The 24,586-nt window shown below is 50.4% G+C and overlaps 1 protein-coding gene across 1 annotated transcript in view; it reads right to left on the bottom strand.

The window, feature by feature from the left end:
• Window positions 1-6,574: 6,574 nt before the first annotated feature.
• Window positions 6,575-24,586, bottom strand: part of Bcr (BCR activator of RhoGEF and GTPase) — a 142,192-nt gene continuing 124,180 nt past the window's right edge. Inside the window, exons 17-23 of the mRNA XM_003477963.5 lie at window positions 15,320-15,379; window positions 14,010-14,119; window positions 12,363-12,502; window positions 11,230-11,364; window positions 10,416-10,521; window positions 9,590-9,752; window positions 6,575-9,114 (exon numbers count right to left, since the gene is read on the bottom strand). Coding sequence (XP_003478011.3) covers window positions 9,025-9,114; window positions 9,590-9,752; window positions 10,416-10,521; window positions 11,230-11,364; window positions 12,363-12,502; window positions 14,010-14,119; window positions 15,320-15,379 — 804 coding nt within the window. The 3' untranslated portion in view covers window positions 6,575-9,024. The remainder of the gene's footprint in view (window positions 9,115-9,589; window positions 9,753-10,415; window positions 10,522-11,229; window positions 11,365-12,362; window positions 12,503-14,009; window positions 14,120-15,319; window positions 15,380-24,586) is intronic.

Below are 24,586 nucleotides of genomic sequence, written 5' to 3' on the forward strand. Positions count from 1 at the left end.
TGTCCTTTTTTAGCCTCTGGTCCCCATCTTAGAGAGTAATAACCCTTTTCCAGAATCCTGATTCTACTCCATTTAGCACTGATATGATATTATGGATATGTTTCAGTTATTGTTCTTTTGTTCCTGAGACAAAATACCTAACATCCATAAGTTAGAGGAGGAAAGATTTACTCACAGTCTGTAGAGATTTCAGTCCATTGTCAGCTGGCTCCAAAGCATCACAGAGGAGAAACAGTTCATTGGAAAGCAGGGCAGGCCAAAGGCAGAAAATCCGTGAATCAGCAGCAGCAGCAGCCCTCTCTCTGTCCCTTATTTTCTGTCCAGGTTGTTGAGCGGTACTCATACCCTGGGCGGGGCTTTGTTAATCCCAGCATTACATACTTAAGTCCCAGCATCACATACCCTAGATCCATCTCCCACCTATGATGACGTGAGGCTTTGGAGAAACATCCGGATACAAGCCACATGATATAAAATAAGAAATACACATTTTGGTCTTCATCTCAATTCCTGGTACACAACCCCTAATTTGGAATCTCCAAAGAAGTGTCTTCATGTATGCTCATGAGATGACTGAGGACTCCTGAGTAGCTCAGGATAAGAGCTCTTTGCCAGGGAAACCAACCATGTGCTTGGAGGGTTGAAACTTTTAGCCCCAGCGGGAACTTCCAGGTCTGTACACAGACCACAGACCTGGAAGGGAAAAGGGGCTAGAGGCTGAACTGACCATCAATGGTCAATGACTGATTAGTCATGCCTGTGTAATGAAACCTCCATAAAGACCCAAAAGGATGGGTTGGGAGAGTTTCTGCATTGCTGAATATGTGGAATTTGGCTTGCCCCAAGGGTAGAAGGAAGCTCTGAGCCACCTCCTCATACTGTGTATGACTTCACATATGACTGTTTGTAGCCCTTATACATATGTAACCTTTATAATAAAAGTAAATATAAATATAAGCGTTGCCCTGAATTCAGTGACACACTGTAGTAAATTATCAGACCCCCAAAGTGGGTAGTGGAAACCTCAGTTTGTAGCCAAGTGCTGTAATTTAGATCTTAAATGTCCCACAACAATTCTTGAATGTTTTAAAGGATTGGTGAAATTGGAAGGCAATGGAAACTTTTAAGAGCCGTGACTTGGTTGGAAAGCCTTAGGTCATTGGGCTGTGTCCTCCAGGGGCACTGGAGGACACTGGTTCCTTCCTTTCTCTGTCTTTCGTTTTGCTCTCTGGTTAATGTGCCGAGTGGTTTTACTCTACCACATGCTCCTGTCATGATATGCTGTCCCGCCACAGGCCCAAAGCAATAGAGTCAACCAACCATGCACTGAAACCGTGAGCCAAAATGTACCTTTTCTCTTATAAGTAGGTGATCTCAGGTGTTTGTTACAGTAATGGAAAGCCAGCTAACACAACTGGGGAGCACAGAAACCAACCTCATGTCACGGTGGGGACAAGGGAAGAGCAGGAATGGGCCAGAAGAGACTCCAAAGTAGCATCCCTAGAGGTTCTAGTCATGGCTATCACCATGAGAAGCTTTGATTCATTTTGGAAGTGAAACTCACAGAGCTAAGTTACTGAACCAACAGGTACAACCTAATCCTGGCCTCTAAATTCTGTACATAGAGCCCCTGGGCTGTGTTTCCCACTTCTGTCTGAACATTATGAGATTTTTTTTGTGTGTGTGGTAGTACTGAGAACAACCCCAGTGCTTTTGTGCTGAGCTACACCTCCAGTCCTGTTTGTTTGTTTTTATTTTTGAGACAGGGACTTGCTAAATCACCAAATCGCCCAGATTGGCCTCAGCCTCCCAGAGGTCTATGCCTCAAACTCTGGTGAATCTACCAGGAATTCTGTAGCACTGCAAGGCTCCCAATGTGCCTGTTGTCTCTTCTTGAAGAGGCCATAAAGGAAAAGGGCAGCAAGAGGTAAAGTTCTGTTGTTGTCGTTGTCGTCTTCTTCTTCTCCTTCTTTTCTTTCTTCCTGTCTCTCTCTGTCCACCTGTCTCCACGGCACACGGCCCCCAGTGTCTCAGGGATGGAACCCAGAGCTCTTCAGGCACACTAAGGCATCCTAGGCAAGTGCTCTACCACTGAGCTACACCCCAGCCCCTCTCCTGTTTTCTGACAGCTAAAAATGAACCGAGTGTGTTTGTGAGGCAGAAGCAATAGGATTCCAGTCTGAGGGGGGCCACGCTTGCCCGGTTGGGGCCAGGCTAAGAAGGGTGTGAACACAGGTGGAGCGGAGTCAGGAGACAGCAGGGAAAAGCATTCTTCACTTTCCTAGGGGCCTTTGGGCAGGGGTGGTAGTGGGTGAAGGGCTTGTAGACAGTGACCAAAGACCTCCCCAACCCCTAACCTGCACTGAACCCCTGTGAAGTGCAGAGATGACCACTGTGTCTGTCACCAAGGCCCACACTGCAGCCCCTTAGGCCCGTGTCCCTAACATGCAAAGGATTAATGGAGTCTGCTATGCATTTAGAAGTGGGAGCTGGAAAGCTACTAGTTTTATATGGCCACATTAGAAAATTATCACCAACTAGGTCAGCTCCACCCAGCCTTCCTGCTCCTGGGCCACTTGGCCTGGGAATCACAGGCCAGCAGCCCAAGTAAAGACTTTAGGTCTCTTGGGGCAGAGGGTCTCCAGGTGGAGAGGCAGAGGGGTCAAGGATGGTGCTGCCCTGGGGCTTTGGGCATCTGCAGAGCACCTTGGGCTGGGGAACCCTTGCAGCAGAACACACAAACTTGTGGGCCCAGGCTTGGGATATTTCCCTACGTTCCATGCCTGGACAGAGGCTGTAGTTAGGAATCTCCAGCTGATTACAAACTGAAAGCGATTTATTTGGATTGAACTTAGGAGGAGGCCACATGAGAGTGTCTCTCCCAGGGGCTTGCAGGTGTGTCTGAGGAAAGTGGCAGCTCCCTGCCTGCTGTGTGGTCAGCCATACCTGAGGCCCCTTTAAGATGATCATGAGCACAGCGGTGAGGGAAGGGAGTGGGGAGGACTCAGGGTTCAGAGCTGTTTCCATACGGAACAGTCAGGAAAGTGACCCAAAGCCCCTGCATTCATCAGAGCAGTCATAACAACTGTCACAGCCTGGCTTAAACCACGGGTTCTTATCTTCTCGCGGATCTAGAAGCCAGAGGTCCAAGACAAAGATGCCATCAAGTGGGTTTCTCTTTTGAGGCCCCACTTTCTCCTAGTTGTGTCCTCACATGGTCTGTTCTCTGTAGAAGGTGGGACCTCAGGGGTCTCTTCCTCTTCTTGTAAGAACAACAGTCAGCTGTGCAAACATTCCTGCAATCCCTCCCTCAGGAGACTGAGGCCGAGGAGGAGCTTGAGTTTGAGGCTGGCTTCGTCTACACAATGAATCCCTTTCTCAAAACAAAAACAAACCAGTCAAACAAACAAACAACACACACACACACACACACACACACACACACACACAAAGCAGGAGGACCGAAAGTGTGAGCCCAGCCAGGCCAGTTTAGTGACTTAGTGCGGCCCTATCTCAAAATAAAAACTAAAAAGGTTGAAGATGTGAAGCCCTTATGCTCAGTCCCCAGTACCAAGGGGGTGGGAGGCTACCAATCCTATTGGATTAGGGCCCCACCTTTGTGATTTCTTAACCTTAGTCACTTCCTTAGAGACCCATCTCCAGTATAGTCACACTGAGAGCTGGGGCTTCGATATATGAATTGAGAGAGAGGAAAAGGAAAGAGAAACGTTTTAGTCCCTAATAGCCTTAGAACGGAGAACCTGGAAAACCTCCAAGAAGGGGTATGGGGAGGGCATGGGCAGTGCAGCCGGCTGAAGAGGAACTGACTGCACTACACAGCTCTGGATGCTTATCTGCTGGGGAACACGAGGCGCTTAGACCCCTTAGCTTGTTCCAAGTGACCTCTTATTCCCTCCCCACCAGCGTCTTAAATACTGTTTTCAGAGAACAGAAGAAACAGCAGCAATTCCCGTGTCTCCACTGTTGTTCTCTCCCATGTCTGGCCCCACTTTGTTTGCCCTGGAACCGAGCAGCAGGGACGGTAGGTTGGGTCACTGGAAGCTGCATGTCCATGGATGGGAGCTGGGCAGCACACTGGGGCTGGGGGCAGTCAGCAAGGCAACACGGACGGTGCAATGGGGTTTGGAGGTCCATCTGTCCACGGTCATGTGTTGCTGGGAGAGGGTCTGATTCTGGGTGGCGTGGACTGTCCTCGCCTGTCTGCCTGCCATGCTGTGGCCTTCTCTTCTGGTAGCTGCTGAGCCAGCAACTACTCGGGGACCTGAACTTGACTTGGCCTCGTCCCCTAAGTCCCCTTTCTTTGACCAGCATCACACTTACACAGCCTCGTGGTGGTGGAGCTCCTGTTTTCACAGGGACCCAGTTGTGTTGACGGGAAGGGAATGGGAACATATTTGGCTTGTGACTTGAGCTTTAAGAAAGATTAGGGGTTATCTGGGGTCCTCCGCTCTAGCTGGAAAAGGGGCCAGAGAAGGCCTTTCTTGGAACGCACTGCTGCGGGATGTTGAGACAGGCTGCCCAGTTTAGGGCTCTTGGCACTGTTTTCCCCCAAGCAGCTGGTCCTCTTTCCCATCTAGTCATGGTTAAGAGATGCAGTAGGAGCTTTCTGCCAGGAACCTATTTATGTGCATGCCTGTCTTTGTCACTTCCCTGGCTGGCCTTGCTGTGAGACCTGGGGTGATGCAAGGTGCTGGCTGGTAGCTGACCCACCACTTGCCAGGTTCTTCCCACTCGTTAGGCCAGCTGGGCTCTAGCAACTCCCACCCTGCCTCTGGCACTTCTTCCTCCACCAAGAGAGTACCTCCTCCTGCCCGCTGACCTGTGGCCACTATTCCAGGGGCCATTTGAGCCTCTACAAGAGCTATTGGTCACACCGTCATCTTCTGTGTATCTTTCTATGACTGTCTGTGACAGTCCATCTTTATTTATTTTTTGGTACCAGAAACTGAACTCATGATCTTGCATTACCAGGCAGGCACTTGTGCTGCTGAGCTACATCCCTGGCCTGACAGCCCATCTTTAGATCCTGTAAATGTTTCCTTTTAAGGCAACTGGGCCTTTCTTTAGAGGGAGAGTATAAAAGCCCCTCAGAGATTCTATAGGAAATTCTGCTTTCCCTTGCTTCAACTTCTATTTGATGCCAGTTCACAGGCTGTGCCTCTGCACCCGCAGTCAGGTCCAGGCGAGGGCTGGTGGTTGAGGGCTGGCCCCATCTCATTTGGTCCAGCAAAAAGGTGGTGAGTTTGGAGACAGGGAACATCAGGACACAGAGTCCCTGCCCTGTTCACTGACCAGGTCTGAGATATCAAGTGCGATGGGGTTCTTTGTGCAACCTGGTTTCCCCATCTGCCGAGAGGTTGGATTAGAAAACCTCTGGCAGCTCTCTGAGGTGTTAATGATCTCAGATTTGGAGCATCAGTGAGTCGTCCTTCTTCTTGGGCCATGCCGCTGGTCTGGGTTTGGCCAGACCCAACCCCACTCTCAGAAACATGGGAAGCAGTCAGCTCCAGCCTGAAAAATCAGCTGCTAAAAAATAGGCCATAGGTTTCCCAAACGGGAGGGGCAGATACAGGTAGAGGACACTAATTGCGACCTTTTAGGGGCTGGACACTCAGTGAGGTGCCAGTGGCAGCCCTTTCCCGATGAAGAGATGTCAGTTGGACTAATGGTTCACTGCACATGCGGCTTTGCGAGGACAGCACTCAGCATCACCACTTATGCCTGGGATGGGGGTGGTTAGGGTGGAAGTGGGGCTCCCAAAGCTTCGGGAAATCCCAGCCTAGATCTCCTGTGGATCCCTGGATGAGACCTCCACCAGGTCACTGGAGGCTGAAGGGCAACACGTTCAGAGCAGCTAACAGCTCAGTCTCTCCTGATACCTCTACACCTTCCCACTGTCAGTGCAACAGCAGTGGTGACAGTGACAGCTCCACGCTGTTTCTGGGCAGCAATGTTTGGAGACAAGCTAAAAAGTCACCATCATGTGACAGGCAGGCCTTCATGTAACAGTCTCCCCTTCTCCCTGGCTGGGCTAACCAGGATGCCAATGAGAACCAAGGAACCCGAGAGGCAGGGCTCATGTAGGCTTCGGTGGCCACTGGCAAAAACTGGAGCAGGCTGTGTGTGACCAGAGCCTTCTCTGTCCCTGGGTCCAGCAGGCTAAAGGAGCACTGGCTGGTGGGCCTGTCTGCCATCTGTCCTGCCTACAGGGTTGGGAATGCATCTCTCAAAGGGCTTTCTTGTTCCACCTGGTAAGGACCACAGTTCCTAGACAAATCAGTTGCTTCTCCACACTCCTCGGATCACATCTGCTTCTGTGTCCTGATGCTGCTTGGCGAGTATCAGCCTACGGGCACCCAGGCCCCACCAGGTCTGGCTTTCTGAAGCAGTTGAGTGCTTCTCTCCCCACTAGCTGGTGGCCAACTGACCACCATGGCTGCCTGGATACCTAGCCTCCCTCTGTACCTGCTGCCCACACCAAAAGCTCAGTGGTTCCTTCAGAAGGCCCTGAGCACAGTTTTTCATTATGATCAGAAACCACCACCAACTCAAGTAGTCTCAGGTAACTTTAATGAAAGTGTGAGCAGTCCTGTCCCCCATGGTGGTGCACACATGGCTGAACTCAACTCCAGATCACAGCTGCTAAGTGACCAGCCAACCGCTGGGGTTAGGCCAGGCTGCTGCCAACAATTGGAGCTTGTTGCTCTTAGGCCCCAAGGCAAGAAGACATCATTTCTTGCATTACAGTTCGGCCACCAGCCTTGTGGACGGTCACACTGGACTCTGGGCCTTTACCTCTTTGCAGTGGGAGGGCAGAGTCCTCCCCACTCCTGGAGAACACTATTTTTTCCAGCCTCACGCTGGCTTTGCCAACATACTGGCTTGCTAGGCATGAGATGGCATAATAAGGGGCAGCCCCAGCTCCAAAGCCACCACCACCATCACGGCCCAGTGGTGGGGAGCACGTTTACAATTACACGAGAGTGGTCATCCCATTGTTAAATAGCACACATCCTATATAAATAAAAAATAGTAAGATGAAGATGGGCGAGGGAATGAGAATTGGCACAGACATTGATATATTGCTTTCCAGTTTCAAGGCGACAGACGCAAATCATGATACCAGAGGGAACAGAAACAAGGCCTGGGCAAAATGTGTTCCCTTCGCAGGGCTGCTGAGACAGACAGTGATGGGCAGCCAGGCCAGAGGAGCCCCGGGCCCAGAAATGCGCAGAGGCAGAGGCAGTCTCTGCCCTCACCACCCAGGAGGGCAGCTCTGCTTTCTGTGAGAAAAAAAGCACAATTAAATAAACACTGTACACAGATGGAGAACTGTCAGCGACTGTTCTGCCCCCTGCCTTGGCAGGTTCACAAGCAGAGGGAACAGTATGTGTGTGGGGGTGCACGGGCCCTGGTTGCCAGGGATCTCTCCACATGCTGCAGGCTTGGCAGAAGCTGCCCGCTGACACGTCCTCCTCCCCCGATATGAGAAGGGTCATGGGACAGTGTCCCACCAGGTACTGGTGCCTTTATGTGATAACCAGCATACATTTCCTGAGTTACGCCCCGCTTCCCTCCCATGATTGGCAGCATCCCTTCCCCCGCGGGACCAGCATGGGGATCCCTTTGATTTTCTTTCTTCTGTCCCCCTATCCCAAGCTCCTCTTTAGAAGGGTGATGCAACTATTTGAGTTTGCTTCTAAAATATGTGATGGTTTCCCCAGTTTTCTTTTCTCTATACTGGTGGTCAGCTCTGGCACAGGTGCAGGGCGCATAGGGAGATGGGCAGCACGGGCAGCAGGTACCCCATCCTTCCTCCTGCTCTGGGGTGGGAGCTCCCCTGAAGTGTCTGATGCTCAGAGACATCAGAAATGACTCCAGATAAAAACAGAGCTGACGCCTGGAGGAATTCAAATGCTTCCAGGACATGGTCTGTCCACAGAGTACATTCTAGTATCTTATTAGGTATCTGAATCTGTTAGGAAAAAAATTAGAAACTATGTATAAAACTTAAAAATATTCAAGTATCAAAAGGCTATTTCGGATCAAAGTTTTAAAATAAGCTGTCAGCAAGCTGCTGCTGCAGAGAGGAAACTTTTACAAAAGCTAACTGAGTCTGTTCAGCTGGGAGAAATGAAATGAAACAATCTGTGCGGGCAGGGAAAAGTCAGCATGGGCAGAATAAAGCAGGGGAAACCAAGGTCTCTCTTTCAAGCCAAAAAGGAGAGCGGGTGCCAGGCAGGCAGTAAGGATCAGCGGACGCTATCGTTCTCCCTGGAGAAGGAACCATGAGGTGGGTGGCCTGAGCTTCTGTCCCCCTGGCATCTCGTTGCTGGACATTTCATGGCTGTAGGTGGAGATGACCTCTAGAAGCATACAAATAGCAAAACCAAAGCAACAGGAGAAAGCAGAAAATGGGCCACTTCGGCACAGAAACCTTAGAAAAGAAGCAAGCTGTGAAGAGTCGAAATGCTACACCAGTGTTGACTTGGCTTCTCAAACCCTGTTACAAATGAAGGTGAATTTCTAAATCAGGGAAATCAAGATGCTCTCCCCCCTCCCCCCAGTATGAAGCAGTAGCAGCCTTCACTCCAAGATATGACAGGGAGGGAATCTTGAGGTGTTCCCTTATTTTTGGAGAGGATGCATCTTGACAACTGATCCTGTAGAAATACTTTAAATTCTGATAAATTAAATTCATAAAAACCACTCCCTTGGCCGCCTCTCCCGGGGGCCAGGCCTACATGTGGAGACACGCTTGCTTGAGGCGCCCTCTGGCGGCAGTATGGAAAACCACAGTCCCAAAGCCAGCCCGAGATTGCAAACTGCAGGGCACAGGTCGGAGCAGGTCATCCATCCAGCTTTTCGTACTTCTCTTGACTGACAACCTTGCTCTTGGGAATGGCCCAATTACACTTCAAGAATGTTCGGCTCCCGCTCTTCCCATTTCACAAGTTTCTAGAGTGTTCTGTTGGCCTTGTAAGGACATAATATAGGGCCTTTTTAGACTTCAGTGGAAAACAGGATGCTCTGTCTCTTGCTGTCTGGGGCAGGGATGGCCTCCAGCTGCAGGAAGTACAGCAACACTTGGACCTGCCAAGGAAGAGGAAAGTGGCTCAGAGGTGTTCACAGCTGCAGGTGGGGAGGTCTTCTTGCTCTTCACAGTAAGAAATCTGGGGTGGGAGAGGGCCCGAGATTTAGCTCAGTGGTGTAAGTACCTGCCTGGCAAGCGCGAGGTAGTGAGTTTGATCCCTGGTACCAAATAAATAAATAGAAGTTTCTAGAAGAAATCCGGGGTGGGATAAGGCTACTGAAGTGTGAATTGGTGTTAAGATTCAGGCCAAGTGTACCCAAAGGACCAGCAGGTGGCTTGGCCCTATAAAACCCAGCAAGGTACGGAGAGAAGAGGCCAGGGTCTTCCGTTCTCTCAGCTGAGTGGGTCTAAGCACAGCCCTCTTGCTAACTCTTGGTCATCACTTGTACACAATGTCGGTGGGAATGGTGGGCAGGACTTGGGCCGGGGCAGGCACAGGCCAGCACGACATTTGCCAGAGCCTGTTTCCCATACCTGGGACATGACCTCCAGGGACCAGCTGTCAGTCATGGTGATGGGTTGGCTGGGGTTGGCAGGAAGCTTGCTCTCTTTCTCTGAGGGCCGGAGCAGCGTGGGGCCAAAGACTGTGGCGAGGTTGTGCAGGGACATCTTGTTCACGGTCTCCTTTTCCGCTACCCTACAGAGAGACAAAGCACAAGATGTTGTTTTGGGTTTCTGGTTTTTTTTTCCTTTTTTTTTTGGAGATAGGATCTCACTTTGTAGTTCAGGCTGGCCTTGAAGTCACCACGTAGCCCTTAAACTGGTAGCATTCCTCCTTCTTCAGCCTCCTGAGTGCTGCAATTGTAAGTATGTGCCAGCATGCCAAGCCAGGATACTGGCTTGACACCACCTTTAGGACAGAGGCAAAGGAGCTGGCCTTCCCTGGGATTCTCAGGGAACGCGGTGGCAGGTGACACCCCTTGCTGCCTTGTACTGACTCCCACAGCACAGCCACAGGGAGGGAGGGGGCTCAGCTCTGGTTGTGCTGAAAACAGACTCCACTTTTGGTGCTTTGGGGTCTGAGGGCAAAGGCCACTTGAGACTAACAGGCAGCTGAGACAGCTGTAAGCCATGACCCAGGGGAAGGGAGAATCCAAGCATGTCATTGACTGGGTTTGGAGCACAATGCTCCTTGCTTAAGGCCAGGTGCAAAGGGAAGAGGGTGGCGATGGCACTAGTCCCCTGAGGGGTGAATCTTGCAGATGGATAAAGATAAAAGGCCCTTCCTTGGTACCAGGGAACCACCACCCAGCTTCCTAGGGTCCTGGGGCTCTTGGTTCCCATGGAAGGCCACAGCTACCTTTTCAGGTGGTCCAGCAGGAAGAGGAAGGTCAGCAGGTTGGCTTCCGGAAGGGACAGCAGCAGGTTGAGCATGCAGCTCTCCTTCGCAACGGGGTCTGAAAGAGCTGCAGAAGGGGGAGGGGTGTTACTTCTCAGAATCAGAACCGCAGGCTGGAGACTTCTGAGAGTGGTCAGAGGAGGAGCATCCGGGGCCTATGATGGAAGGTACTGGATTGTCCAGGGCCATCCCACAGTGCTGGGCTCCAGGCACAGTGCAGGATGAGGAGGGCTGGAAGGCCCCTGACTGGAAAAACACTGGGAAGTGCTCTCATCGACCTGTGCACTCTGGAAGCACTTCCAGGTGGCAGAGACCGAGTCCTTGCTGAATGCACCCTGGCAGGTAGACTTGTCTGAAGACTGACATAGAGGCTGTAAGCTGTCCTCATACACTAGCACCCTCCTTTGGATGCCAACCTGCAGGCTGACCTAGGGTCAAGGCTGTACTCGCATTGACTGGGCCACGACCTGGGGATAGAGAAGCAACGTGTTCCTCTGCCTGGAAGGCCATAGTCAGCCCTGGTCTATAGGAAGGAAGGCTGTGGCTTTGGAAGCTACACCCGGGATGTCTCTTGGCTACTGGTGGGTGGGGACAGCAGGCAGCCTCTGAGGATAGGGAGAGTCTTCCAAGATAGACTGGGTTCTCTTTCCATCCCATTCAGTCAGGTTTCTCAGGTCGGGATGAAACACTTATAGGGTAGAGAGGCGCAGGTTTTCCCAAAGGTGTCAGTGACAGGAGCAGGGCTGGGGACATGTCTCCTCCCTCCAGTGCTCACCAATGCCCTCAGCAAAGTTGGGGTAGAACTCGTCAGTGAAGAGGGGCTCAGGTAGCTCACGGAAGTAGAGCTTCAGTGTGCCAGCGATGGCGTTCACGTCCATCTCACTCATCATCACCGACACATCCTTGTTGTCTGGAGAGGATGGAAATGGAGAGCTTCACACAGAGCCCCGCCTGGGGCCTGTGCAATCCCTGCCTTGGTGACGCAGGCTGCCCTGAGCCGACTACTGCGTGGGGCCCTCCTCCCCTTTGAGAGGCTCCTCACACTCCCCGCAAGCATCTGCATGGTTCTGAGTCCGTGCAGTGTTGTTGGGGAGGTGCGTACACCCCCACCCCTTCTACCCTCTAGGTGAGGGGGAGATCAGACAAAGAGGTAGATGCACCCGGCCAGGAGGAGCAGCAAAGGCAGTGGAGAACTTGGTACCTGGGCAGCAATCAGAATACAGCTCTACCTTTCCTGTAGCAAATGCCTAACTGCCAGTGTTCTCTGCTAGGGAAAGATGATCACACCACAGACTAGGCCCATCCACATGGCCCAGAAGGAGCAAGCCCTGACCAGGGGAGCTGGGCCTCTAGGGGCCTCAGAGGTCAGGTGGGTGGCATGTGCCCTGGGAAGTTCGCAGGCACAAAGTCTTGGTGGGTCCTGGTTCTGTGCCATTACATTTTGAGGATGCTGGGCAAGGATCCCCAGGGGTCTCAGGGTCCTTCCCTGGTAAATGGGACAGTCCTGCGTCTCTCAGGGCATGAGAGGGTGAGTGAGACAGAGGGAAGCTGGGTTATTCCATACCCTTTGCTTCACCACATCTGCAAGCAAGCATGATGAGAACGCATGGAATCCTGGGCTTTGGCACCTCACCCCACCAAAGCTCCTGGTCTAACTTGGCAGTCGTGGCTAGGATGGTTTAAGGGCCAGCTTTGAACTCTTGGACTTAAGGAATCCTCCTGCCTCAGCTCCACAAGTAGCTGGAATTATATGCACGTGCCACTATGCCCTGCTCATCTTGTATTTTTAAATAATAAAACAAAAAATGAAAACGTGGAGAATGATGTGACAGGCAAAGGTCAAAGAAGACACTCTGAGAGTTTTAGTGTGGACACCAGCTGTGTCTCTATTGCCTGAGTGACACTTACTGACGTCAAAGGCTGCCTTCAAGGCCTGGATGTCGGTGGCCACGCCGGACACTCGGTAGATGCCCACCTCCTCCATGCCTCGGCGCTCGATCTCTTCCACGCACTGGCGTACGATGTAGGGTACTTTGGAGCGTTCTCTCCTGTGGGGACAGGAAATGTCTTCAGAGTCCTGGCAGCCTTGCCCCCATCTGCACACCTGGACTGGCGGGTGAGGAAGGTGCTGAAGGGGCCTGGCTTGGGCTGCACACAGAGCCCTATGCATGCGTGCCCTTGCCCTGCAAACCCAGTTACACTGCATGTATTTTACCAGGGCTGACCCAGAGGCCAGAAGCAGCCAAACACTGCTCCCCCTTTCCTCCCTCTTCACCAGGGCTGGGGATTGCCTAACACAGGCCAGGAAAATGCTCTACCAGTAGGCTGCATCCCCAGCTGTGGGAAGCTTTCCTGAGCGAAGCTGGCCACAGGAAATAGTTTACCAGGTGGCATATGGCTTCCTGGAGAGCAGTCTCATCTCCAGGCTAGGAGACTGGATATGGTAGTGGCCCGTCCACCTGACTGCTGTGCACAGTGAATCCCCTTACCCTTCCCGGCCTCCTCAAGAGCTTTGCATAGGGCAGGCACTCAACAAACATCTGCTGAAAAAAAAGAGTTGTCTCCACAGGGCTGCCAACATACCCTGCAGTTCTAAATGCTTTTCTCCTCCGAAGCATAGCAACAGACAATTCCACTACCTCCTTGTAAGACCCTCAGTAAGAATATATCAAACATAGAAGCCAGTGCTATTTGGAGGCCTTTGGCATTTATGTATGTATATATGTGTGTGTGGGGGGTGGGGTACTGTAGCTTGAGCCCAGGGAGCACTAAGGTATATGCCTGGCCCATTTTTCATTCTGAAACAAGAGTCTTGTTGATTTTGCCCCAGCTGGCTCTCTAACTTGCAATCTTTCTACCTCAGACTATCAAAGAGCTGGAATTACAGGTATATATTACCATGTCTGGTCTTTAGTTTTGCTTTGCAACTGGATTTAGGAACACATCAAAGCTCTTTCACCCATCACCGTCATCAGACGTGTTTATTTGGAATAATCAAGGACAATGTCCTCTTATTCATGCCCAGAGCCTCACCAGAGTGGTGTGGGGACAGAGGTGTTTAGAAACACCAGTAGACGCCTGAGGAATAAACGACACAGGCGCCAGCCCAGACAATCCACGAAGTCAGTGTCCTGGCTGGATTCCATCCTCATAACGTGAGTGAGATCAGGAAGAGGTGGGCTGTATTCCCCAGAAACCAACAAACAGCCCTCTCCTGGCAACAGGCTCATGACAAAGGGGAAGGAGTTATAATCATTCAACAGGAACCTGGGATCACGACAAATTTCAACAAATTCCAAGCGAGGGAAGCAAACCCTGTGTTTGGGCAGTTTCTGGAGTCAGGCAAGAGCCACCCACTGCTGCCAGAGGAAGGCGGGAAGGACATTCCTGAGTTGGTTTTGCAGTAAACACAGGAGGTGGCTAAGCACACAGAGTGCTCCCTGGAGCCCTGCAGCCCTCCCCATGCACAGAGAAAACTGTGCCTGCTCCTTCCTGCAGAGATGCCTGCAGGGACAGGCACTCTTGGTGCACGAACCCACACCCCTTACCACTTACTTGGTGACCACAGCAATCTTGACTCCAAAGACCCCTGTCTGTTTGCGGGAAGGCATTCTTTTCAAGCTAAACTCTCTGCTTGTGAACTTGACTGACAGTTTCACTTCAATCTGTAGTGGGAAGAAAAGGCACAGACATCTCATTCTTTTGGTCCTCACAGCCTGAGGTGCCAGGGGCTCTGCGAGGTCTCAACAAATCTTTCTACCTGCCAGGGAAGCAGGACAAGGTCCCAGAGTGGGGTGAGGCCAGCCCTTGGGGAAGGCCCTGTCCAATGCAGTGAGAGCAGGAATGGGGAAGATGGCTGAAGGACTGGCTTCACTAGAACCAGTTCCCAACCCCTACTGTGTCTTTTTGCTTTGTTGGTTTGGTTTTTTTTCCAGATATGGTCTGGATATATAGCCGAGGCTGAAATCAAACTCATGGATCCTCCTGTCTCAGCCTCCTGAGTAATGGAACTGTGGGAATGTACCACCATGCCTTGCTTCTCTTTCTTTCCTTGTAATACTTTTACAAATAAGTAGATGGGACTGGGAGCACAGTGGCTGAGCACAAGCTTAGCAAATCACAGGACCTGGGCTCAAACCCCCCCTCCCACAAAAACATAGAGAAAAATGTAAAAACCTAATTAACAAAAGGCCAAGAATGACCAAACATTAACTTTTATTATACACTTAGCTCTGCCTGTTTTGGTAACATGCTGAGCATCCCTCACCTCAAAAACCGAAATGCTCTAAAATCTGAAACTTTCTGAGTGCTGACATGACAGTACAAGTGGAAAATTCCACACCTGATCTTATGCTGATGGGGAAAAACACATACAATTACTGTCTGTCTGTGTGCAGAATTATGGAGGAAATGCAAACAAATTTCATGTTTGGACTTGGGGCCCATCCAAGTCAGTTCACATAGGCAAATATTCCCCTATCAGGGAAAAAACCCGAAACCCGCAGTGCTTCTGGCCCCATGCATTTTGGATAAGGAATGTTCGACCTGTATATATCTTCCAAGGATCGCTGAAGACCAATCAGAGGTCTCAGTTTCTCTGGGAACACTCTAGGGTCTTAGGTTGAGCTGCCCATTGCCGGGTGGCACTCTGACACCTTTTATGAAAGAGTGCTCAGGGTTTGGCCTGTGTTGCGCTTCTATCAGATGGAAAAGATTCCTGTTCACAGTGACTGTGCTCTGTGAGTGCCTTTCCCCTATCTGTCACCAGCTCAGGCTTAGCCTTCTTCTGACATCTTCGGGAGGATTCAGGGTCACTGCAACCTTCTACCGAAAGCAGGTACTGCCACAGTCCAGTGACTACGTACCCCGTTCATGGCGATGACGGTCCGCTGCCAGTCTCTGTCCTGTAGGGCCTGGGGGTCCAGCTGAAAGCAAGCAGACATGATTAACAGAGGCCCCTGGGTCTGTTCAGAGACCCTTCAGAGACCCACACCTGCTACTGCTTCATACCTAGGAAGCAGAGCCTGAATGCAGCAGACACCTCGATCCAGAAACCAAGAAGGATTCAGAGATAGGAAATAACTTGTTAGCAAGCCCTGGAACTCAGGGCCTTACCGCTCTCACATCTTTGCTGCTTGGGGCAGAGCTTACCATGGTGAGAGTGATAGGACCTTTCTCCTAGGATGGAGTTCAAGGTCCTGGATCCCTCACCATCAGTCAGTCAAAGGTGCTGCAGGATGCTCCACAGAGGACAAGCAATTGGTATAAAGTACACGTTGGGAAGAGCAATTTCAGTAGTAACCCCTGGACGGGGGACAGCACCAGAGAGCTCCTGTCCAGAGAATCACAGACACTGTTTTCCCTCTGTGCTGTGTTCTGGTTTGCGGCAGAAAAAAGCTGCCAGGCCAGGCCAGGCCAGTCCTATGACTTAGTGTCAGGCTCAGAAGGATGCAGACCCCAAGCCCCAGTCACACAGTGGACTGGGTGGGGAGAGTTAGAAGGGAGCCCCTCCACAGATCACTGCCCAGCAGGTGTTCAGCAGCAGGCTATCATTTGGTATCACCTACATAAAAAGGCTACATGCTCTGGCATCTGTGAAATCTCTGTCCCTCTTTTTGGTAAGCATACTACATCAGAAGCTCCTGAATAAAGCTGCTATCACTGGATGGGCTGGGTGAATTCGTAGTTGGGGGGTTCTAGCTAATATGCCAGGGATTTAGCTCAGCAGCATAAGCACCTGCCTGGCAAGTGTGCAGTTGTGAGGAGTTCGATCCCCAGTACCAAATTAAAAAAAAAAAAAAAAAAGAAAGAAAAGATGTGATGTTTGGGGCTGGGGATTTAGCTCAGCAAAATAAGTGCCTGCTTTGCAAGCACGTGATGATGAGTTCGATCCCTGATACCAAACCAAACAAAAAACAATACCAACGGGAGCCAGGTATGTGGTGGTATACACCTATAATCCCAGCACTCAGGAAGCTAGAGCAGGAGGATCAATATGAGTTCAAAACCAGCCTGGGCTATATAACAAGACCCTGTTTCAAAAAAAAAAAAAAAACAAACAAACAAGAAGGGCTGCGGATTTAGCTCAGTGGTGTAAGTGCTTGCCTAGCCAAGCATGAGGTTTTGAGTTTGATCCCTGATACCAAAAACAAAAACAAAAACAAAACAAAACCAAGAAAACTGAAAACAAAACAGTGAAAAAACACCTCCCAGGACTGAGGATGTGGCTCAGTAGTAGAGCACCTGCTGGTACATTCAAGGCCCTGGGTTCACACCTCAGCACTGCAAAATGAAAGCATAAAACACCTCCCTGAACTCTGCCTGCAAAGAACTAGAGCCACATTTCTAAGCAAGTCCCGGGATTTGCACAGGTAGAAACTCCCCAGGTGACTGGTATGAAGCAAGGGCAGTAAGCCACTGTCCAACACCGTAGGATGTGGCACACACCATGCATGGCCTTGTGTTCTTACTGGTTGCTTTAGGTGCCAGTTCTACTACTAGACGAGCCACTTAAGAACAAGGACCCCACCTGGTGATTTCTGTGTACATGCAAGACACAAACATATCCACAAGTGTGTGCATGTATGCACCAGTGCTAAGCACAGTGCTAGGTCTAGGGAGGCGCATAGGACAGGCATCATACATTTATCTGCGGCAAGAGACCCCAGAACTACGGCTATCTGGGCTTTCTAAAGGTAGAAAAAGAGGAGGGCTTCAGGAGCAGGGTAAAGAGCCCAGGTATCTCTACCTCCCAGACACGTGCACCTGGTCCCCAGGCTGTACCTGCCATGTCCTTCTGGTTTATCTTCCCTTCTAGGGTCTACTGATTAACATTCCCAAATTCAGAACAAATAAAAAAAGGGTGAATGAATGCCTCCCTCAAATGGCTGTGTGGCTACAAATTCTCATTTTTCTTCTATCCTAGTTTTTTTTTAGGAGGCCATCCTGCAGCCCATGGTATCCTAGCTCCATGAGGACGTACCAGACAGTCACAAACCACCAGAAAAAGAAATCTCTATGAGGTGCTTCCTTGAAAAATAAGTCCCAGGTCTCCTCCAGGAGAAGCAAGAGGAGAAAGATGTGAACCCTTCTCAGCTCTGGAGCACCAGAGCTCTTAACCCATACCAAACCAGGCACGGCTGGAGGTAACAAGGACATGTATCAGCACCCGCCCCCAATCTGTGTTTGCCTGCCCAAGGAAGGGGACTTGGCACGCTTTCCTCAGCAAGAGCAGAAACACAGAAGCAAGTTAAACAGGACAAATCTTTTTCCCTCCAAAGAGTGGTCACCACAGGCCCCTTCTTCCTCAAAATTCCACAATTGGCACAAACCATGAACAAATGGCCCCTAGACTGGAAAAGCAGGAGGAGAGGAGAGGCTGCCGTCTGAGACATCTGGGTGTCAGGTGCCCCACCCTCCCCCGCCCACCTTAGAACCCAGTCCCATTTGCCAGCCCACCTTGCCCCTGTACACCAGGTTTCGGATGAAGTCCCACAGGTCAGTGCCTCGGGCACACAGGCGCTTTTCGGCAGACGCTACCCGGCTGCAGCCTGCCTGGCTGGGGCAGAAGTACCGAAGGAGGCCCTGCATTGCAGTGGGGACAGACAGCGACTTTCGCATCCTCAGTCCTGCTGCTCCGAGAGTACAGTGGGGCTGGACGGGATCACACTGGCCAGCTCTCAGATCCTGGGGCCTTTTGAGGAGGCTTCCAGGGAAGGCCCGCCCTCCAGTCTGGCTGGCCAAGGTCAAAGTTTCCCATCACCCCCGCATTCCACTTATTTGTTTGTGAATGGGAAAAACACACCTCCCCCCAATTGGAGTCTACTGGTTACGGGAATTCCAGCGTGTCTCAGTCTCCCTTCTCAAATGGCTGGTTTCCTGTGGTCCAAATCTGGACACTGAGTAACATGTGAGTGACAGGTCAGCCCAATGCGGTCTGGGAGCACTCTGGGAATGCCCCAGGGCCCTCACCCCCTTAACTAGTAACCTGGGCTCCCTGACTGTGGTCCCTATATTACCCCCCCCCCCCCACACTAAGCTGGCTGTCTGATATGAAAGCCCTAATCAGGAGTCCCGGCACTGTCCATTCCTGGGCACTGACACCCCGCACCCACCCCTATCTGGCCCCTATTTCCAGCTTGGAGTGTTGGCCTCTAGGCATCTAGCCCCAAAGAATATGAAGTATTTGTAGGAGTGCAAACCTCACAAAGAACTCAATGATCAGGCCTTGGTCTTTGTAAAGACCAACTCCAAATAGCACTCAGCGGTGGCACATTCTCTCATAGTTATTTAAAGTACTAGGGAAACAAGCAATGGGCCTTGGACTTTTATTTTGTGCTGCTGGGGGTTGAACTCAGGGACTTGAACAAGCTAAGTAAGTGCTTTACCACTGATCTACATCCTCAGTCCTTTAATGCACGACTGTAAGCTCGGGCACTCAGGAGGCTGAGGCTGGAGGATCAAAGTTTAAGGCCAGGAACTTAGTCTGACTTAATAAGCCTGTCTTAAAAATAAAAATCAAAAGTGTTGGGGGTGGAGGGTAGAAGGGAAAAAGGGGAGATGGGAGAAGAAGAAGGAGAGGGGGCAGGTAAGCAGAGAGAGAGAGGGGGAGGGAAGGGAGGAAGGGATGTAGGTGAGGGAGAGAAGGAAGAAGGGAGGGAAAGTGAGGGAGGAGGAAGGGGAAAGACAGACAGACAGAGACACTAACCCCCTTCAGGATGTGGAATAACTATTGATTTTGGGTTGGGAGAGCTAGGTACCTCTAGTTAAGGGAAAATGAAATATCATGTTACTGAGAGTGCCCTTGGAGTTGCAAAGTGTCCATGAAGAATGTGTCCCCTGCAGGATGAGGGAGCAGGCAAGCAAGGCCTGTCTGCTCACACCAAGTGACAGGACAGTCTGGGTCAATGCTATCTTCCAAAGCAGATGGGCAAGGAAGGGGCCTTGGAAGAACATTTGTGACCAGGGGCGCTGGTGGACAGCTGCCCAGAGGTTTGTCTAGAAAACTGCCCAGCACATCCATCCCAGGGAGGAGATGCGGAGGCTGGGGAAGACCTACATCCAACTAGGGGTACATGCTGAGCGCAGCCCTCAAATAATCCTCATCGCCTTGTGTGATGGCTTTGCTGAGGACCAAGCACTATCCTGCTTCCTCTGTAGCCAGTATAGACACATAAGCCACCACTGATGGGTGACCACAGGGCATGATCTCACTCACCCTTGTTCTGGGGAGGGTATGATTCAACTGTCCAAAGAAGGAAATGCTCAGTCCCTCTTCACTTGCCTCCTGGTAAACAACAAACTCTTTCACATCCTTCACTACAGGCCCAGGTGGCCCAGCAGGGAATTCCCGGTTGCTCATGTCTGAACTCCATATACTGTATCTGTACTGTGACTTACTCCCAAGGGGCTTTGCAGAGACCACCAGGTAAGGACACCCTCTGCTCTCTGGGAGAGAAATCTGGCCTCCCACTGTGATATTCCAGGTCTACTCCTACTATAATCTGGTCTCTTGAGCTGTAGAAGTTTTAACTATCTATCACACCAGTCTCCTGCATCACTTACAAGGATAAAAGAACTGGGGGTATAGCTCAGTAGGGGAGCAAGAGCAAAGTCCTACGCTCACAAAAAAGGGACAGCTGCTAAAAAATAAGGATTGTGAACTAGTGTTCCGATACAGCGAAATGGGAACCCTCATACACAGTCCAGTGAAGATAAAAATGCTGCAGCCACTTGGGAAAAAGTAGAGTAATTCTCCCAAAGTCAACTTGCTAGAAGAGCCAACAATTCCAGTAGCTGTCTACCCAAGAAGGGAAACATTCATCTGTGCAAAGGCAAACCGAGAACTATGTTCTTGGCATAGGCCATATCGGCCCCAAACTGATGAATGGAGAAACTAAAATGTGGGATACCCATGTGCTTGCATACTTAGTTATTTCTGATAATACTATGATGTAGATGACCCTGAAAAACATCACTGTGTGTGAAAGAAACCAGTTACAATAGTACCAACTCCATACAAGGAGTATAAACGTTATACACTGTTTACACACTTAAAAAAGAGGGGCTCATCTCTGATATGATTCCATTTACATGAAATGTGCATAATGGGCAAATCTCTAGAAACAAGTGAAGATCAACCTGATGCCCTCCTTGAAATCTGAGTCATGAGCTCAGAAAGACACACAAAAGGTCAGGAGAGATGGAACAAGTTGGAAAAATGAGTGAAGACAAAATTCAATGGCTTGATACAAAGTTACTCCCTAAAGAAAAGATACAGAGTGCTAGAATTTAACAACCTAGAAAATTAATGAATAAACGGAGCAGAAGGAAAAAGACCAAAGCAAGAAATTCCCAACAGCTGTGTGGCTCCAAGTGTCTTGGGATTTGCTGATTGGTGATTCACCCTGGATCCTTGTCCTGGCCCAGAATGTCCGAGGAATCTGACAGTTCCTTGGGGCCCCTGTCCCTGGCCTGGCTGCACTGGGTTGAGCCAGACTGGCCTCTTTGGGATGACTCCTCTGGTTACGCTATGCCGTGTGCTACTGCTAACCTGTGTTTGCCAAATTATCCCCTGAAGACATGCCCCTCTTTTGTGAAGGCTTCTCTGTAGCCTCACCCTGCCTTACAAGTGGCCCCTGTGGCTCTTGGCATATTCATGGGTTTCTTTCCAAGCCTTTGGAGCCTGAGGCTTGGGTTAGACATCTTTTTGTTCCTGGGATCCCTGAGACCTGGCATAGGAAGTCCTCAATCCCAAGTGTGGCACTGCTGACTCCTGGTGTCCTGAGGGTAGATTAGAATAGCCTTGTCTGTTTGGACAGCTGTTGAGGCTCAGAGCCAGCTGGAGGTGGACCCTGGCCTAGGCCCCCCAGCCCGAATTTGAGGGCCTGAAATGTTGCCAATCCAGCTCTTCCCAGATGGTTGGCACTGTCCTGGTGGTGTGTCCTAGATGTCGGTCTTTCTAGCTCATGGCTCTACACAGGCCAGCTCATCTATCCTAGTCCTTGAAAGGAGGGAACCCTCCACCCTCCTCCTGAGGAGCCTCTGTCTTGCAAGAAGGGATGTGTGGGGGGCTGGGGATTTAGCTCAGCTGCATAAGCGCCTGCCTTGCAAGCGCGCGGCTGTGAGTTCGATCCCTGGTACCGATTAAAAAAAAAAAAAAAAAGAAGGGATGTGTGGGCTGGACAGCTGATCCGGGATTGTCATTTGAAGAGGAGGGGCAGAAACCCAAGTTTATCCAGAATGTCCCTTACACATGACGTGACCAACTGCTTATCAGTATCATAGGGGAGATCAAAACAAATTGAACGAGACCCTGACTTTGGAAGATTTTGATGTGCCCTGCCCACAAGACAGGTATGTGAGCAGCTTCACTGGAGACAGTCTCCATCCTGACCCATCCCTCTTGGCCTGCCCTCCTGGCTAGGTCTGGACCTCTTCCCTTCTTCCCTCAGACACTCTAAGCCGATGGTCTTGTCTCAGAGGAAGTCTCTCCACACAGCTTCTGAGTCAAAGATGTCTAAAGAGGTTGCCTGGAGACAGGAGACAGGAGACTGTAGGCCACACTATCCCTGTGACTCCCAGCAGCAGGATGTGGACAGCTGAGCGCCCCTCCCACAGGGCACACACAGAAATGCCTGATGTCACGGGAAAGCCTGAGCTCAGGAAGGCTGAGCCCCGCGTCATGGATGCCTCTCCTAAGTATATCCCATATAGAAAACACTAGCGTCTGCGGGGATGAAAGAAGTTGGACCGGGATCTCCCACATCACCACCCCTCCCCCAACTTCCTTCCTCCTGGGATCACACAAACAAGCCCCCGCTGCCAGGAGTCTCTGTCGCCAGCAGGCAGGCCAGCTACCGCCTATGCAGCATGAGTCATAAGGGCCCTGGTGCAGGGCCCTCATTCCTTCCCGTTTAATGAGGGTCCAGAGGCTATTTTTCCTACTGACCGGAGGGCTGGAGCCAGATCTGGCCTTCTCCACTACCCCTTTACCAACAGTGACAATGACTAACAAGAATAATAAATAGCAGCTGCACTGACATACCACATCACTGAGGCACCAAGGTCCTCTACCCAAGTTATAGGTTAGGAAACAAGTTGGGGGGTGGGTAATGACTCTCATGAAACATGGTGGGCTGAGGGAACTGACAAAGATTCTTTCCTTAGTTTATTTTTTGCAGCGCTGGGGATTGAACCCAGGACCTTCACAGTGATCTACATTCCCAGCTCTCCTTTCCCCACTTTTAAATTTTGAGACAGAGTCTCGATTTGCTCAGGAGGGATTCAAACCTTCGATCTACCTGCTTCCCATGTGCTAGGACTACAGGGATGTGGTGTGGTACCTGGCAGATTCTTGTCTTAAACTCTAACTGGACTGAGTAATGTACTTCTTTCAACTCTCAGTCCCTCTGTACTGAGTGGCTCTGACCTTGTCCTTGATATGAACTGAGAATTTCCCCTGTTGAGCCCGATCTCTCCTTCTACTTCAAATCCCACTGCTGTACTCTGGGGACCATCTCGATGGTCTTGAGTAAGGTCTGCCTTGCAGTTTTAACATGAATACATTTCTTTCATAGAGTCCACAGTCCCTCTGCTGCAGTCACACTTCTGGATCCTACGGAGGCCTGACAGGTACTGACAGGAAAGAATAGCAGGGGCCCTTTCAGAACCGTCCTCAGACCACAAAAGATGGACTAACTAGCCTCCACCTTCCGTGACAGCTGCTCACCCCTGAGCATCCCCTGGGGTGTCTGATCACATGGCCAGTCTTCCGCAAGAATCCTGTTAGGCCATTTTAGCCAGAATGTCCCTTATTCTCAACGTCATTTTCAATTTGCCGACCCTACCCTGGCTCCTTGGTTCTGAATTTCTACAAGTTCATGCTATAGTGGAATCTGAAGCCAGTTTTATAGGAAGGTCTATCTTGCTGTGTTTGTCGTACCCTTTTCTTTTTTCTTTCTCTTCTTTGTCTAGGTGGGCTTTCAGCTCACTATGCCAGTGATGGAGATGAGTGTGCAAACTGAAACCCCAAACCCATTTATTTATTGCAAAGTGCCAACACTACAATTAAACCTGAATACTGAGGTTTTAGTCTAAAAAAAAATCATACATTAACATTTTAAAAGGAAAACACAGCGTGCGTGCCCTAGGTTCATCACACTGCACCATGCAGGCGGGCTGGGCTCCCGATTCTCCTCTCAGCCCCCTGAATGATGCATCACTACTCTTGGCTCTTTTCTAGCCCCATTTTAACAGTCTTGTCCTGAACAGGCCCTGTTTTTACTGACTTTCCTACTGATCAAGCTTTGTTTTTCTGTCTATTTTGTAGTACTTGGGACTGAACCCACGGCTTTCACACTATGCTATATTCTCAGCTCTTTAAAAATTTTTGCTAAGTCACTAAGATGTCTGGGCTGGGCTTGAACTTGTGATTTTCCTGCCTGTCTCCCACAGTACTGGGATTATAGGCATCTACCACCAGACCCAGCTAGCAATTCTTTTCCTCCTTTTTCCTAAATGGAGGAAGAATACTCAGAGTGTCTGAGAAGAAAACACATGTGGCATGCACATTTTGTTTTTGTATAGTAGCACAGCATTATGGCAAGGGTTTCAAAAGTGGGCTTAGTGTGTAAAGGCAGATGAGCATTAATTCTGTTCTCCTGTTCACCGAGGCCATCTACCCAGGGACAGTACTCACAGGCCTGGTTCAAACTCAGTCATTCCCATGGCTCCAGAAGTTGAGGACTGAGTGAATCAAGTCACTGACTGATGGACTCTGAACCTCCTTTGCCTTGTTTGATTAGCCAATACAAGGAGCCAGGCACTCAGTCTATAGGTATCCTTGGGCTCAGCTGTGATGACGTGTAAGATCTGGGCTGGCTTTGGTCCCAGGGCTTGGGATGTGGGTGCTGAATGCCCTGGTCTGGGATGGTGGCAAAACATAGAAGAAAGGAGACAGGAACGAAGAAAGTATAGCAGTATATATTCTGTTCAGGCCAATTCTGTTAAATCAAAGACCCTAAGCAGTTAGGAAGCATCTCAAGTGCCAAATGACCTCTCTCAAAGATATGCTTGAAGAACCAAATGAGAAAACACATGCTGTGGTTTAGATGTGGTTTGATCTCCAAGGC

This window comes from Cavia porcellus, unplaced genomic scaffold (genome assembly GCF_034190915.1).
Source record: "Cavia porcellus strain 051 isolate PalLab524CR breed Dunkin Hartley unplaced genomic scaffold, mCavPor4.1 scaffold_16, whole genome shotgun sequence".
Lineage (NCBI taxonomy): Eukaryota > Metazoa > Chordata > Mammalia > Rodentia > Caviidae > Cavia > Cavia porcellus.